At 46.8% G+C, this 16,307-nt stretch overlaps 1 protein-coding gene across 2 annotated transcripts in view; it reads right to left on the reverse strand.

The window, feature by feature from the left end:
- Positions 1-7,282: 7,282 nt before the first annotated feature.
- Pip4k2a (phosphatidylinositol-5-phosphate 4-kinase type 2 alpha) overlaps positions 7,283-16,307 on the reverse strand; it is a 155,118-nt gene continuing 146,093 nt past the window's right edge. For both annotated transcript variants that reach the window (XM_050152693.1, XM_050152694.1), the window contains 4 exons: positions 15,215-15,328; positions 12,571-12,814; positions 10,854-10,957; positions 7,283-9,460 (listed from right to left, as the gene is read on the reverse strand). In XM_050152693.1, coding sequence (XP_050008650.1) covers positions 9,380-9,460; positions 10,854-10,957; positions 12,571-12,814; positions 15,215-15,328 — 543 coding nt within the window. In that variant the 3' untranslated portion in view covers positions 7,283-9,379. The remainder of the gene's footprint in view (positions 9,461-10,853; positions 10,958-12,570; positions 12,815-15,214; positions 15,329-16,307) is intronic.

Genomic DNA, 16,307 nt, shown 5'->3' on the forward strand with positions numbered 1-16,307 from the left:
ACCCCACCCCCTCAGCTTTTATATGCGTGCCGGGGATCCAGATTCTGGTCGCACAGGCATGCGGCATGTTGTGACCACTGAGACACCTCTCCAGTGACTTCCTTTAGTTCTGTTTGCTTGTGTGTTTTGTTTTGGCCTTGAACTTCCGGTGACCCTTTTGCCTCTGCCTCCCCAGTGCTGCAATTACAGGTGTGTGCCAGCTAAGCCCAGCCTCCTTTTATATATTTTAAATTCCTTTGTTTGACAAACTGAGCTCACCACTTTAGGTGCTCGGTAGTCACTGGTCATCACGGACGGTTTGCAGCCAAGGCTCCAGGGAGAGAACCTTTTCGGCTTTTTGAAGAACTCACAGAAAAACGGGTGACTTCTGTAGCTGCTGGGCAGGTCAAACAATGGACTTTTCTCTGGGGCTGGCCTTAGGACAGCTGCAAATTTCTTTTGTCCTCTCCAGTAGGTACCAGTTTTCAGTTATAGGTGCTGCAAGAATGTTTTATTCAGAGGTCTTGTAGAGCATGGTCTTGTGGAGCAGCTGTAGTGTGGAGCAGCAGCGGTGTGTGGAGCAGCTGTAGTGTGGAGCAGCAGAGGTGTGTGGAGCAGCTGTAGTGTGGAGCAGCAGCGGTGTGTGGAGCAGCTGTAGTGTGGAGCAGCTGTCGTGTGGAGCAGCAGAGGTGTGTGATGCAGCTGTAGTGTGGAGCAGCAGCGGTGTGTGGAGCAGCTGTCGTGTGGGGCAGCTGTCGTGTGGAGCAGCTGTCGTGTGGAGCAGTGTTGTGTGGAGCAGCTGTCGTGTGGAGCAGCTGTAGTGTGGAGCAGCTGTAGTGTGGAGTAGCTGTAGTGTGGAGCAGCTGTAGTGTGGAGCAGCTGTAGTGTGGAGCAGCTGTAGTGTGGAGCTGTATGGAGGCGAATGAGGGGGAAGTAAATTGAAACACAGAAAGTTCTGTGTGTTTTCTAGGTGTCAGTTGTCCTTGTACAGATCTTTTCGATTGCTGCAAGCTTCTGGTTGACGTCCAGAGCTCTGCCAATGTGGGCTATGACAAGTGTCCTTCCTGTTTCCATTCCTCCCGTAGGAACGTGGATTTGCAGAGAATCTGCTTGCTTTTGATGTATAAACAGTCTTGCATAGGCAAGCCCTGGAGACTTACTTCTTGAACCTACCACCCGCAGTGCAGCCCTCATGGCCCATTGGCAGGCTGGCCCTGGACATGGCCCCGAGTGATACAGGCCCATGTGGGGGCCCACATTTTCAACTCTTCACAGAGCGAGTCTAGACTATTGGCTAAGATCTGGCTGTGTTCTTGTTTTATTTATTTTTAATTGATTAATTAATTACGTGTGTCGAGTGTTGGGTGCATCTTGCCAAATGTGTACAATGGTCAGAAGACAACTTCTGGGAGTTGGTTCCAAGTTTTGAGGCAGGGTTTCCCTTATTGTTTCTGCCTTTGAGCTGTGTGCTCTGGGTTAGCTGGCCTGTGGGTTTTCATGCAATTCTGTTCTTCCCATCTCCCCATAGGAGTGCGAGGACTCAGACAAACACCACTGTAACTGTCTTTCTATGTGGATTCCAGAAGTCCAACTCAGGCCATTAGGCATTCGCAGCAAGGGCTTTACCCTAGCGAGCTGTACCCCTGGGACCCAACTGTATTTTCAATCCTCCTGTCCCGAGAATCATATCTCTGTACCGGTGACTCCTCTCAGGGCCTCTCCCATCTCTCAGACGTAGATGTCCACTTTCCTCAACAAAGCACAAGGGTATTGCGGCTCTGTGTTGCTAACGACAAAGGCCATTACATGTTGGTGTGGATACAAACGGAAGCCAGTGGACTTTCCTAGGTCACTAGAGACAGGATGGTGGCAGCGGCACTGACGGTGGCACATGGGGACCCCGGGAAGAGCTCACGGGACTTTACTATACCATCCACGGGTACTTCATGCTCTTGCTATAGAAGGACCCACGCAGTATCTGGAGCCGTCCACAAGAAAGCAAACGAACTGAATAATTTATAGTTAAGATCCTTGCTAAGTAGGTTTTGGGATAGGAAACTCCATTACTAATTGTGGTGATTTCAGATGACGGTGGCACCAAGACTCCACACTTTCAGTGAAAAACATGGAGGTGTATCAGCTTCAGTGCACGCATGAGAAACCTCACCTCCAGACAGAAAGTCCACGTTCTCTGTGGACCATGCAGGTCTCCAGGGACGGCTGTGGCAATGCAGGGAAATGTGTGGAATCTTGGGATTTGACACAGACACATGTGATAATGGTTCGGTGTGGAGTTTTATTATTATCTACTGTGAATGGGCTGAAGCGAATAAGAGTTCGTCAAGTCCAAGAGAAAGGGACTACAGGAAGCGATGGGACAAGGCGATCACCTGTAGACTTTCCAAACATCCGGAGTTCATTTCCTTCGATGTCTTTAAAACAAAGAATAGTTCCCCTTTATCGTCCCAGTGTGAAAACCAGTGGATCTCAGAACAGCCGTTCTCCAGAGATAACCACTATGGGCGTATTACCGACAGGGTAGTAACAAGCATACTTTATTCAATCCGAAAACATAACAGATTTTAATATTGAATTTTGCTGGCAAGTTTTGGAGTTATTTTCAAACTTTGTTTATGTCTTATCTGGGTGAGAAGTCACTGAAGGAGAGCGAGTGGATGTCCCTTGTTCCGAAGGGGTTGACGCTGGAAGACTTGGAGCCAGTTCTGCTTTGGAGCTGTGCAGACTTCTGTAAAGGGTAGAAGGCTTCGGTTTAGGCTCTGTGGGCTGTGAGGTCTCTGCTCCACAACGAACTTTGATGTTGCAGTCTGAGAGAAACCATAGGAATCACTGCATGAATGGGCAGGACTGTGTTTTGATAAAACTTTGTTTATGATTTAAAAAAAAAGGCAAAAAGGCAGCAGCAGCAGCAGGTTGGTGTGGCTCTCTGCCAGGGTTTTGCTGGCTTCTGTTATAGTCAACAAAAAGCTGCCTTGTTTATAGGTTAGGAGAAAGTAGAGAAAAAAGGGAGGGAAAAGATGCAGGTTGGAAAGTCTTTAAATGGTGACGAGTGGTCAGGGTAGATGGCTCGCTTGGTAAAGTTTTTGCCAGGAGTGGTCGGTAGGCTCACAGTCAGTACTGGGGAGAAGGTTCTGGGGATTTCTGACCTAGGCAGTGCAGCCTAAGCGGTGAGCCTGGGGTCCTGTTAGCAGACCCTGCCTCAAAAATGAAGATTAACTCTGCTCCTGTGGAATGACAGCCAAGGTTGACCTCTGCCCCCATGCATGCATGTGAACCCACACACATGAGCTCATACACACACAACACACACACACACACACACACGCTCAGTGGGAATCAGGTAGCCATTTAAAACAGTAGTAGTTTCCAACGCCAATCACCTTTGATATATTAAGTCCTGCTTCCAGAGATGGCCGCTCAGTAGACAGGAACACTTTTATATCCTTCAGAGAGACGTTTAGTGTTGTCAGCTTGACAGGGTCCAGAGTCGTCTGGAGATGAAGCAGGGGACAGTATCTTGGTTGAAGATCTGCCTACTGTGTGTGCCACTGTCCCCTGGCTGGGATCTTGGATTGTGGAGGTGGAGTGTTGAAATAGAAGGTGGCGGCGGGGCTGCGTCCCCAACACCCCGGCCGCTTGGCTAGCTTATGCCCGAAATAACAACACACCAACTGTATTCATTTAACTGCTTGACCCATTTCTATCTAGCCTCTTCTAGGCTAACTCTCGCACCTGGACTAGCCCATTTCTAATGATTGTTTGTAAGCACCCCAAGGTGCGCTTACAGGGAAGAGTCTAGCCTATGTCCATCCTGGATCTGAGGAGCTTCATTGCATGCATCTGCCAGGGAGAGCGAAGCGTGGCGTCTCTCTAGGAGCAGAGCAGGGTCTGACCTCACTTCCTCTTCCGCCCAGAATTCTATTCTGTTTATTTCTCCCATCAATGCTTTAACCTATGAGGCCAAGCAGTTTCTTTATTGCTCAGCCAATGAAATCAACAGATTGATATATGACACTCCCACATCACTGGAGAAAGGGGGTTGTTGGCTGCCTGCATTCACCACTCTCTGCCTCCTGAGACCGGATGTGCTGGGACAGCTGCTTCAAGCTCCTGCCACCAAGACGGACTGTACCCGTGAGCTGGGGACAGAGTGGAGGCTTCCCCCCTAAGCTGCTTTGTCAAAGTATTTCATCACAACAAAAGAAAAATATAGTGAGACTCCCTGATTAGAAAACAAAACTAAATTAATGACAAGAAGAAGACAGTTGGACTGAAGGGAAATGCTAGAAAAATCTGAGGGGAAGATCCCATACATGAACTCATCAGGGTGAGGGGGAGATCCCAGGCAGCCCATACATGAGATGGGAATGGAGCTGAGTTTTCACCTTGGTTATGCCTCTGTTGTGACCTCAAACACCTCACTTAGATCCTTGCAAAGTTTGTGAAAGAAGGGAGTATGCGGATGGAGACATTTAGGTCAGACCTTAGCAAAGCGAGGCTGAGACCACCAAGGAGCTTCATGCACGATGCAGCTACGTTAAGTCACACCTCCTGTCATTCATCTGCAGCCTCTTCCAGCAACAGGTGTGGGATTTATGACAGGTTTATTGCAGCCCACACTATGAAATTATAATCTTCTGTCCCCTTTCTCATGATATTAAACTGGATAGTGTTGAGGACGGAAAATTACAGAGGATGGGATTTAACTGCGCCTTAGCAGAATTTCTGTGTAATTACAAAACAAACAGAACAAGTTTTGGAGGACATTCAGGCTGATAGAAAGGTACCCATTGCGCCCATCGGGGCTTTCTTTTAGAAAATTACTTTGAACATCATTCTAGGTTAAGTAACGGACATGTTTCTTCCTGGTACACTTCTGTGCTCACCTGATTTTGGATTCTAACTCAGAAAGTACAAAGGGGTCCAGTCCAGCGGATGGCTGGGGAGAGGCTGAGCCAAGTGTGTTGGTGTGTTAGCCACTTTCCCATTTCTGTGACGGAACACCAGAGACCATCACTTTCAAATTAGAAAAGGTAGATTTTAGTTAACGGCTTCATGGCTACTGGGCCCTGACACTTCGGACCTCGTGTCACAGAAGCGCCATGGTACAAAGGGAGCCTGCTCACCCCCTGAAGGCTGGGAAGCAGACGGGGACCAGAAGAGGTTGAGTTCACACCTATTTTAAGGGCACACCTTCACAACCTAACTTCTGTCTCCTAGGCCTCACCTGTAACACAATCAGAGAAACGACATTTGGGGCGCATGTACGTGTGTAGTTAGTTGTACACGCTCAGCATCCAGGAGGCAGAGTTCAGGGATCCTGAAGCAGGCTGGCTGGAGGGACTAGCCAGAATCCGTTGGCTCCAGGTTCAGTAAAAAACACTGAACCAATAAATAAAATGAAGATTGATGGAGAAAGCCAACTCTGAGTCTCTGCACACAGACAAACATGCACGTGGGCTTACACGCATGTAAACACACGTGTATATGCACACACACACACACAAGGAGGAAGTTCAGGCACTGTGATTTAGCATTTTCTGAGTCCACACCTTGAGTGATAACCTGGGCCATGGTGGTTCTGTTTTTAGTTTTTTGGGGAACCTTCGTACTGACTTCCACAGCTGCTGCACTAGCAAGAGACAAGGGCTCATTCCATCTTCCCCAGTATTTGCCGTCACTTGTGTTTGTGATGAGAGCCATTCTGACTGGGGTGAGATGCAATTTCAATATAGCTTTCATTTGCATTTCTCAGAAAATTCCCACCTTCTAGTTTCTATCAATTCCAATAGTGTCACAGGCCAGGGACCAAGTGTTCCTCACAGGCCTTTGTGGGAGAGTCAAGATTCAAGTCAGAGCAGCACGCGACTCAGGCACAGGAATTCAACACGTTCAGTAGAGCTTCTTCCTCATCGAAAAATATACTTCATGATTGAAATAAAACAATCTCCACATTATGTGACTAAGACTGAATACATTGTTACTTAAGAAAATGAGATGTACGTTGGGAAGATGGCTCACTGGATAAGAGTGCTTGCTGTCCAAGTATGAGGACCTGAGGTCAAATCCCCATTGCCTGTGCGCGCGCGCGCGCACACACACACACACACACACACACACACACACACACACACACAGGAACCTGAACTAAGCTGCTCCAATGACCAGCAGGCACTCAGCACTTACATACTCAGACAAACGCAGATCCAAGTTACCACTGGCTAAAACAGAAGACCATAGCAATCACTGAATTTCTGGGAAAATTAGAAGTAGGGGTACAAAGCCCCAAACCTTACCAGTTATACACATTCAGGGAAAAAAAAGAAAGGGTACTCTATAAAAATGGCGGTCCAGTTTCAAACATGCTAAAGGATTAAAAACATGCACATCAAAGATGTTACCCGTGGCAAGGCTATGGAAAACCTTGTAGCCCTTGGACACTACAAAGCGGAAGAGGGCAAGGATGACTGATGTGTGATGTCAGAGGTACGGTAAAGGTAGCGACGGAAAGCTGTGTGTCTTCCGTGCCTCAGGTCAGCAGGGTGCGGGTTTCTGTGTTGGCCTAATCTTCCATGTGGACCAATACTCACACTAACAACATAAAGTGTGCATTATGTTTAAATTACACCCTGCTGCATCAATCACATGAAAATTATAGTTTCAGAACACCTGTTACCACAGCAAACAGCGTGTTTGCCAGCTGGACACTCACGACAGCAGAAGACGCAAACAGCCCTCTCTCCTCATGGTACAACCAAGGTTCAAAACATGCTATACCAAACTACCATGAGTTATTTGGAAATAATCGCACACCTTTACACAGTGTTCACTGAGGTGTGTGTATACCTCTGTGTGGTGTACATGCCTCTGTGTGTGTGTGTGTGTAGACCTGAGATTTGACGTCAGGAGTCTTCCTCAAGTCAGGTCTCCATTGAGTCAGGTCTCTCACTTGAACTCAAAGCTTGCCCATGTGGCTGGTCTAGCGGTCTCTCCCCTGCTTTCGGAGTGCTGGGATTAGCGTGGGCTGCTATGCCTTCCCAGCACTTACATGGGTACTTGTGTGGCGAGTGCTGTGTGTGGCGAGCCATCCCCCAGCCCTGCGGTTTTGCTTTTGTTTTATTTTACTTATCTATTGTGTAAGGAGTCCTTCTGTCATTTCCGTATCTTATTAGTCACTGCAGATTGAAGGGCAGGCCCCAGAGTGTTAAAAGCTGTCACGTCCCTTGGCTGAGGAACCCCCAGTCCTACTCACGAGTAGTCGCCCACACGGAGAAGCACAACTGTGTGAGGCGTCAAAGTGCTTTATTCATAAAGCCTGGCTCTTGCCTTAAGTGCAGTGTTAGCACTGGGACACCATACACGTCCTCGCTTTTGTCCAAACAGTTTATCTGCATGACAGAGATGATCACAGACAAAAACCAAAGCGTTTTTTGTAAACGTCTAAGAGCGTACAGATTGGCCGCCGAGGAAATGGTTACTCAGATCATGTATGAGTACATTCGGTTTGTAAAGTTTTGGGCTCTTGAGTTTGTAAGTTTTGAGATCAAAAGCTACAGTAGAGCTTCAAACGCTGCAATTAATAGTGCCCGGAAACCGGATCACACGGCACTGATTATTTTAAATGCATCAAAGATTTGCACACCTATGTTACAGTGGAGTTAACACCATCAGCTAAGGATCGTGGCAGGTCAGTCCGTCGGAGTCCGATGGAGCTGATGCAGGCTTCCAGACGCTGTGAAGGCGGCCCGCGCATGTCGGGCACAGCTGTACCTGGAGAGGCCTGAACTGACGTGACTGGGAAGGAAGGCAGCCTGCCATGGGGCTTGTTGACTTCTAAGTAATTATTGAAAGGTGGACTTTTATTTTTTTTCCTTTCCAAACTGCCCACAAAGACCATCTCACATATTAAACAGGGGTTTTAAAGGCACAGCTTCAGCACAGCATGTAAGCTGATAATGCTCCAAGCAAGTGAAGTGTTCTGTAACTTGAGGCCTTTTAGGAACACAGGGGAGGCGGTGGGAACATGATTGGTGCTGGGAGGTTTTTAACCCGGTTAAACACAACCAGCACAGTTCAGGGCAAGGAACTTACAGAACCAGATTTGGGGTTTAATAAACATTAGGTTGATAAATACATATCTCGAGGAACAAAATCCTTTTGCTTTTATGTGAAAGCCTGTCTACTAGGTACTCCGAACAAAACACTTACTCAAAACACAACTGCAAGACGTATCTCAAAACACGACATGTTCCTTACACTGCAAAATGGCTTTACATGTAAACTTCAAAAATCACATGCTGTATATTAAATTTTTAGATTCAAAAATATCCCTGTTTTTCTAACCATGTAAACAGTAAAACTGAGGGTTTCAGTTAAAGGGGATAAGACATAACAAAAGTCCACTCTTTAAACAATGGTTGAACATAAACCTCATTAATTGCGATTTGCCTTGGGTTACAGGAGGATTTTAACCCCTTGCTCATCTTTCTGCAGTGGGAGGTGTAGCTCCTATTGCCCCAAACTATGCACCTTTCAGGGCAGTTCTGCATCTGTTTTGCAGAATGCATTTCTGCGGCTCAACACCAGGGTCTAACGATGAGAGTCTCCAGGTGAGAAAAGAGAAGCAAGTGGTTTTCCTGGAAGCATTTAGGTAGGTGAAATTGTAGACAGTCTTGGCATCGGACTCTTGGAAGATGAAGGGCTCAGCCTGGGACACTGGGGAGGGGTGACGCGGTTAGGACAGAGCCCTGAGCCAGTACACAGGGAAATGCTAGCTAGCATCCTTCTGCCTGGGGCTGTGCGCGTAGGCAACCATCATCAGGAGTAGTCTCTGTGCGGGCCAGGAGTGTAACATTTGAAGTAAATCGATCCTTCTTTTAATCATCATCATCGCTATCAACATCACCATCATCATCATGAACACTCTCACATCTTACCTCAGCAAACGGAGCTGCAGTTTACCCTGCGGTACTGCCACGGCTGCGCTGACATGCATTCCTCTCTCCCTCCCCATACGCTGTCCCTTCATCTACCCATTCAGCCACAGCTGGAGTCAGACGGGGCTGGTTGTTACAAGCTCTGATTCAAGCTGACTGGTTTTAATTAATTAATATTAATTAATTATTTTAAAATGTGTGCTAGAGCGTGTGTACACACACCTGCGCGCGCACACAGAGTCAGAAATAGCTAGAACGGTGCTGGGGAATATCAGGTAGCTGTTAAAGCGAGTAGCCCCCCACTTCAGTCATCTCGGCTTGAAGATGTAAACAAGGAGGTTTGCTTCCTGCAAGGCGGGTGCTTCATCGGGTTTGGTTGTAACTTTCCCACGCCGAAGCCACCACCAGCCGTCCCGAGCTCATGTCCATGGGGGCCATGCAGGAGGTTACGTCAAGATGTGCCCAATAAAGTCCAAAAAGCGCTTTGAATACTGTTCTGGATTCACGGTTGAGATCTCAGCTCCAGCCTAGGGGGTCGTGAAGAAAACGGACATTGATGAGACGCTCATTAATCTCCTTCTTCAAATTACCACTCAGCATCTACAGCGATTTCCAAAAGCAGGCGAACACGCTTGACAATCACCTCACCACGAGCCACACCCCAACCCTACAGCTAAGGACACAGCTGAGCAGCCCGTGTCCTTAAACGGCTACTCACTTGTATCGCTGCCATTTGGACAAGCAAACCAGAGTTCTCAGGAATCTGAAAATGAAGCCGGTCTGGGGAAGCCCCACAGATGACTGACACAGATCTGTGACAGCTGCAATGTTAAAATGGACGGCAACAGCACCAGAAATGGGCGGGAGAGATGGCTCGGCAGTTAGAGCACTGGCTGCTCTCCCAGGGGACCCAGTACCCAAATGGCAGCTCACAATTGTCTATAGCTCCAGTTCCATGGGATCCAGCACTCTCCTGGTGCCTGCAGGGACCATGCATGCATATGCTATACATGGATATACACCAAATAAGAAGAAATAAACCGTAAAGCACCCTTCCCCCCAACCAGTCACATTTGAGACATTACCTTTCTACTGGAAACCTTCCAATGTACTGCATTTATTTTAGATTGAAATAGTGTCTCCCTATGTAGCCTTGGGTACCCTTAAACCCTCAGTCATCCTGCCTCAGTCATCCAAGTGCTGGGGTTACAGGCACGGACTACTATATCAGACTTCTGGGAGTTATTCCTGGGGCTGTCATCCTCAGTGTCTCCATTATTAAAAAAAAAAAAATCCACTGAGGAAGGGGTAGGGGAGTGAGCGGGAATATACTAAAATTACATTAAATGCTCTCACTCTAACGGCTTTATACAGCCCTATGTAGGAAAAAAGGTTTGGTGTAAAAGTACACCAAAGCCCCTTTTTTCCTCAAAAAAGGAGGAAGGGGAGAAACACAAGGGAATCTCCCCCAAAGGCTTTTAATGGGGATTCAGCAATAGTCTTGCATGGTCCATGCATGGTAAGCGATGAGGGCGGATATAAGACGCTGATCTTATACGCAAAGATCTCTGTGGCAGAAAAACAGATTATTGTGGGAGAAGAAAGTCAATCCTGTACATTTTGGAGCACCTGCTTCAGGCCGGAACATTTCCTAGGGAAACACTGAACTATCTTAAGTATGCTTGTCTTTGGGGTGCTGTTCAAACATGGAAAGACCTACAGATGCACAGGGCTATGAACTCTGTGTGGAAGGCTGAGTCTAAGCCAGGGTGAGCGCTCGTACTGAGGCTGGCCTTACCCCAGACAATCATCATTCCAGAACTGAGAACAGCTAGGCAGAATGACAGGGACGTGTTTACAGGCTACAGACAGTACCAGGGACCTGTGGGGGGCAGGGTGGGGGAGGGAGCCAGTACTTACGCCATGTTTAACAGTTTTTGCAGCGTGGGCAGCTTTCTTTTTCGCATCGTAATGAGTAAGAATGTCAATAATGGCCATGAAGTAGATCTCTTTCCTGGGCGAGTCTGGAAAGGGAGGGGAGCAGAGGCTGTGGGACATGTGAGGACAAGCGGACGAGCTGCTCAGGGAGGGGAAACCACATCCCACTTGGCTCCCCACACCAAAACAAGAGCACCTGGAAGTCAGAACAGCGCGCGAAGGCTGCTATCTGGGCTGTGATTTTGTTTCCTAATCTGCATTTCTTTCATGACAGTGTAGTTTGTGTACAGAAAAATGCATTGTTAGAACTTTCTGCAAAACGAGTAGGATTAATTATGCTTATTAATCCCTGTCTACCACCAACACTGTACATACTTCCCCTTGGCTAGAGTATCAGAACGGAATAAAGGATTTTATGCCTCTATTATCTACTTTCTACATAGTTTCAAAAATATATTGTTTCAATTATAAAGAGTAAGAAATGTATATTCAATTATATCTAATTTTCTTATGTTTAAGGAATGATTTTGGTGGGTAAAATTAAAAACATAGCAAAATACAACCTAAACTGGCTTGGCTGATATGCCAAGTTAAAAAAAAAAAAAAGGGATGTGTGGTGGAACAAATTGACTATTTTATTATTTAAATAAGCAGTTTTTTTTAAACTATATCAGTAAAATAGTTTTCGTGATGCCCATGCAGCTAAGGCAGGAAGCAAACAAGCAAACACCTAGATAGAGCCTGAGGACTGAGACAAGTGTGGCTGTGAGGAGGGTCACAGATGCCAGCATAGGGACAGAAGAAGGGACAGCGACTCTCCTTGGGTTGTATTGTCAGGGCCCGCCTCTACCTCCCTGAAAATGCAGGCTATGCAATGCTAACTCAGCTCTCCCATGAGGTCACCTGATGGGCACAGTGGGCATACTGGATCTAGTTAAAAGAGCGCCAAGTTGGATTTTCTAGTCTCTGTCCTGGGCTTGAACCCAGGACCTCACACATGCCAGACAAGGGCTTTACCAATGAGCTACAGCCACAGACCAGCTTTCATTTTGAGACAGGCTCTTGTTAAATTGCTCAGGCAGGTTTTAAACTTGTGATCTTTCTGTCTCAGCCTCCAGGACAGATGAGGTTATTGGCCTTTGCCACTGAGCCTGGCAAGGAAAAAAAATTTAAAATATTGCTTATGTAATCTGGGGTATCTAGCCTTTTGACGTTGAGATACAACATTGAGGTTGTGATCTGCAAACACACTGGACTACATTGCTGTATACATCTGTCAGAATACATTAGACGGATCTGTCATATCCATTATTTACACACGTGTATGTGTGTGTATAAAAAAATGGTAGGTCAGGTGGTGGTGGTGACGACACATGATCTCAACACTCAGGAGGCAGAGGCAGGAGGATCTCTGCAAGTTCGAACCAGATTGGTTTACAGAATGAGATCCAGGACAGCCAGGGCTACACAGAGAAACCCTGTCTGAAGAACAAAACAAAACAAAACAACAACAAAAATGGTTTGTAGTTTTCTTCCATCCTTTAACATGAGGAAACACTGCTCCCTTTAAACACTTAGGACTGTCTGCTGTCAACACATCTGACTCAGTAGACGAAGCCCTGCACCAGCACCCTTGTAACTAGGGTCAGAATTACTGAGACCACTTTCTAGGCAGAAGAGTCAACAGCACTGAGCTTACTTTCATGGCATTTAATCCCATAAACATCAATGTTCGGATCAAACTCGCCAGGAGCCAAAGGTGGTGAGCTGTTGAGTGTATTCCCAGGGCTGTCGGGCGGAGTCCCGATTGGGTGGGTGCCATCACTCTCTCCCTCCTCTTCACCTTCGTTCTCCTCATCCTCCACTTCTTCTTGCTCTGCTCGCTCCACATCATGGATTCCCACCAGGAGGCTGTAGTCCATGAGTTTTAACTGTGCAAGGAACTGGAAGGGAAGGGGAGAGGTCAGTTCCAACTTAACAACTGCTAAAATTCAAAGAATTTAGGAGAATTTAGGATCAGAAGAACACACATTGGAGGAGGCTGCAAGGGAGCGTGCAGAAAGAATGCTAATGGGGACCCGGGAGCCTCCTTCATGTGGTTTCAACACCTTAGGCACCTAGGGTTATTGGACCTCACCCCTAAATGCCAAGCTGGCTTCTGAGGCGGGCAGCTATTATGTAGAAGTGGAGGTGCTCCTCAGAGCATAAGTAGATGCCAGGGAAGAGCCCTGGGAGCGGTGGTAGGGAGGCTCATCTCAACAATGAAGACTGGCTAATGGGGAGAAGCAGGCAGTCCCCAGGTGGGTTCCAGCAGAGCTCCCAGGAGCCTTCTGGAAAGCACTTGGAATTGAGCACACTCCTAGTGGGTAATTAACATGCTGTCTGCCACCAGTAAGGAAAACCCGTATGTCCCTATCAACCAGTGAGTGCTCAGGTAAGCGCCACGCTCCCTCTGTGCCCACTCCAGGTCTGTCTGATGACAATGCTAAGGTGCTCTGCTTCCCATGCGGTCCCAGGGGTACTGCCCCCCTTTTCCAGACAAGGCTATGGTGTCTGGTGAGGCAAGGCCCAGCTGTAAGTCTGGCCCCTCCCGCCTGTCAAACTCCCCGACTTTCCATGTTCGTTCTTCTCCCTTTCATTTTCCTAATTAATTGGATGCACACAGATACATGACGTGCAACGTTCCAATTGATCCACTGAAGTGTGGACGGCTGCGCTGAAAGCAGCCCGAGCAGCCCATCTGCTGGCTGGCCCTGCAGAGTGCAGCAGCAAGAGGCGGAGGGCCACAGCTCCTTGAGAATGTGCCATCACTCTTGCGTGATGGAGGAAGTGTGCTTCCACACACAAAGGGCACGCCTGTGACATGGCAGGTCAGGAGGTTCTGGATCAAAATGAAACGAACGTGTCTATATAATTTAAGTGGGAAGACAGGTATGAGTCAAGAAGAGACACATGTGGGAAAGGCTCCTGACTCGCTGGCTCTCGTCTCTCACTAACTATTGCAAATCACTTTGGTGGTTCAGTAGAATGAGGGGGGCATTAAAACCAAAACTTGTGGGTAGAGTCCCAACGAGAAATCACAGGCAGACATATAGCATGGAGTCATCTATGTACATATACCATGGAGTCATCTACGTACACATACCATGGAGTCATCTATGTACATATACCATGGAGTCATCTACATACATATACTATGGAGTCATCTACGTAAATATACCATGGAGCCATCTACGTACATATACCATGGAGTCATCTATGTACATATACCATGGTGGTTAAACAACAGAAAAAGGTGTAGTTAATGGCCTACAGGTAACCGAGAATAGGCCTGGTCAGCCTTCATGGGGAATCTTGTGAAAACAGAAGATTAAGAGGCAAACTCAGCCACTGCTCAGCCTTCGTGGGGAATCAAATTCATTCTTTGGCGGCTTTAGTCATTCAAATTGTTTTTGCTTAAAGACATGAGAAAGAAAATCTTTCCACAAAACCTTTCTCCAAGTATTGTCTAAGTAGCAGATCTCAGTATGCAGGGAACAGTATTTCAAAGTAAAAAGAAAAAAGGGGCACATGCATGAACAGAAGTAACAGGCAAGAGAAACCTAGTGAGTAACTGTCTGCTTTAAAATTATCATTGTACTGTCTTGACAAATTACAAGACAATAACTCCCCCTCCCTGAATTTACTTCTAAAAGAAGGAAATAAGGAAGCCAAACAGGAAAGATAAACAAAATGATAAAAAGATGTTTTAATTCTTTAAAAAAAAACAGTATTAAGAACAAATCTCTTTTATAATAGGCTAAAACCTCACTGGAACAATGAGTCCTATTTCTTGCCACCCTCACTGAGGACCATGGACCCAAACAGCTCCATGCTGAGTCCTTGGCATTGCAAGGCTGGTTCTTTGGCCTCATGGTGTCCACACAGCTGGTGGAGACAGTGAACAGAGGTGAGGCTGTATATACCAACATGGAGATATAATTCAGAGGGAAGTGTGACAGACTCTGAGTCACCAGTGTTCCTGTCTGACATGCTCTGGTTTTAGAGTGAAGCCAGCATTCCTGCCCTTCCCATACTGGCTGCTGTTGGTAGGACATCTTCACTACCAAAGGCCGGGGACAGCAGGGCTCTCTGGTTTTGGTCATCCTGACTTGACACACTTCACCATAAAACCAGATCCTGTAACATGGGGTCTATCTATTTATATTTGAGTTATATGTGAGTCACAGCTAATGTAGAATATATACATTTCTGCCTTCACTATAGATTTGAAAAGATGAACTAAATAGCCAGGAGAGTCGAGCGTGACCCAGTGGCATCTCCTTCTCACCAGTTTTTCTTACCTCGACATCCTTTTTCAGTTTTTCCAGGAATATCTTTTTGTTGCTGTCATCAATATAAATCTTTTGGCCCTCATTGATGAAGTCATTATCCTTTAAAGTTGGAAGCTCTTTGGCCTAGAACAAATGAGAAGAAGAGGGAAGAGCTTGACTAAAGCCTAGAAGCCATGTGTTGTCTCCAACCTGGACACTGAAGTTTGTTTCACCCACCGAGGCAGGGGCAATGAAGTGTAAGGTTGCTTGACAGCATCAGGGGAGCCAGTGTGCTGTGAACCACTGGAAAATTCCTACTGGGGGTCAGGGGCTGGCACGCTCCCCATCAGTGACACTTCATGATCCATAGGAATGAACCTGATGGCTTCCTTTGGCTCACTTTCTTACAAGAAACTCCCCAAGTAGTTAACATACATATCGTACAACCCGACACTACCCTCCGACACTCTTGGGCAGCCTAAACGGAATGCTGACTACAGAGTGCCTTCTTGTCTCACAGAGTCCCAACCATGAGCTGTGTGCATGCAACCCGAGGCTCGGCAGTTGCTCTCCACCACAGTCAGGAGGGGAATTTCCACTGGGCAACTCCAAAGAAATAATCTTGTACCAGACAGTGGATTAAGCTGGGAAATTTTACCCTTTACAAGTAACCAAGAGAACGAGCAGGCGGGTAATTGCACTTCTGTTCCCCAATGCAAGAGGGCTGGAGAAACTCACAGTGCATGTTACAGCAGAGAAAAAGCATCAGCCTGTGCCCAGGCACACAGAACTCAGGCATCTAGTTTTAAGATTATGTGGATTGTATTTGGTGCAATCTGCACTCTGGGAAAGTTCAAAGGCCAAACCACCTCATCCACCCCGATTCCTTTCTGTTAACCATAGCTTATTTCTTTCAGCTGCAAGGAATCCAATATAATACACTGCCCCCTTTGGTCTAATACTGATCCCCAAATGGTCCTTTTTCAGACATTTCTCGCCCTTCAAATGTCTGAATGGTACACATCTCCCTTTCATTTTATAAAGAGCACAAAGGTATGCAGACATACATCGTCCAGTATGGATGCAAATGTATACTGTACCACGCATTTCTAAATTACTAGCT

Source organism: Alexandromys fortis, unplaced genomic scaffold (assembly GCF_014885135.2).
Source record: "Alexandromys fortis isolate MF-2015 unplaced genomic scaffold, M_Fortis_MF-2015_v1.1 scaffold_54, whole genome shotgun sequence".
NCBI lineage: Eukaryota > Metazoa > Chordata > Mammalia > Rodentia > Cricetidae > Alexandromys > Alexandromys fortis.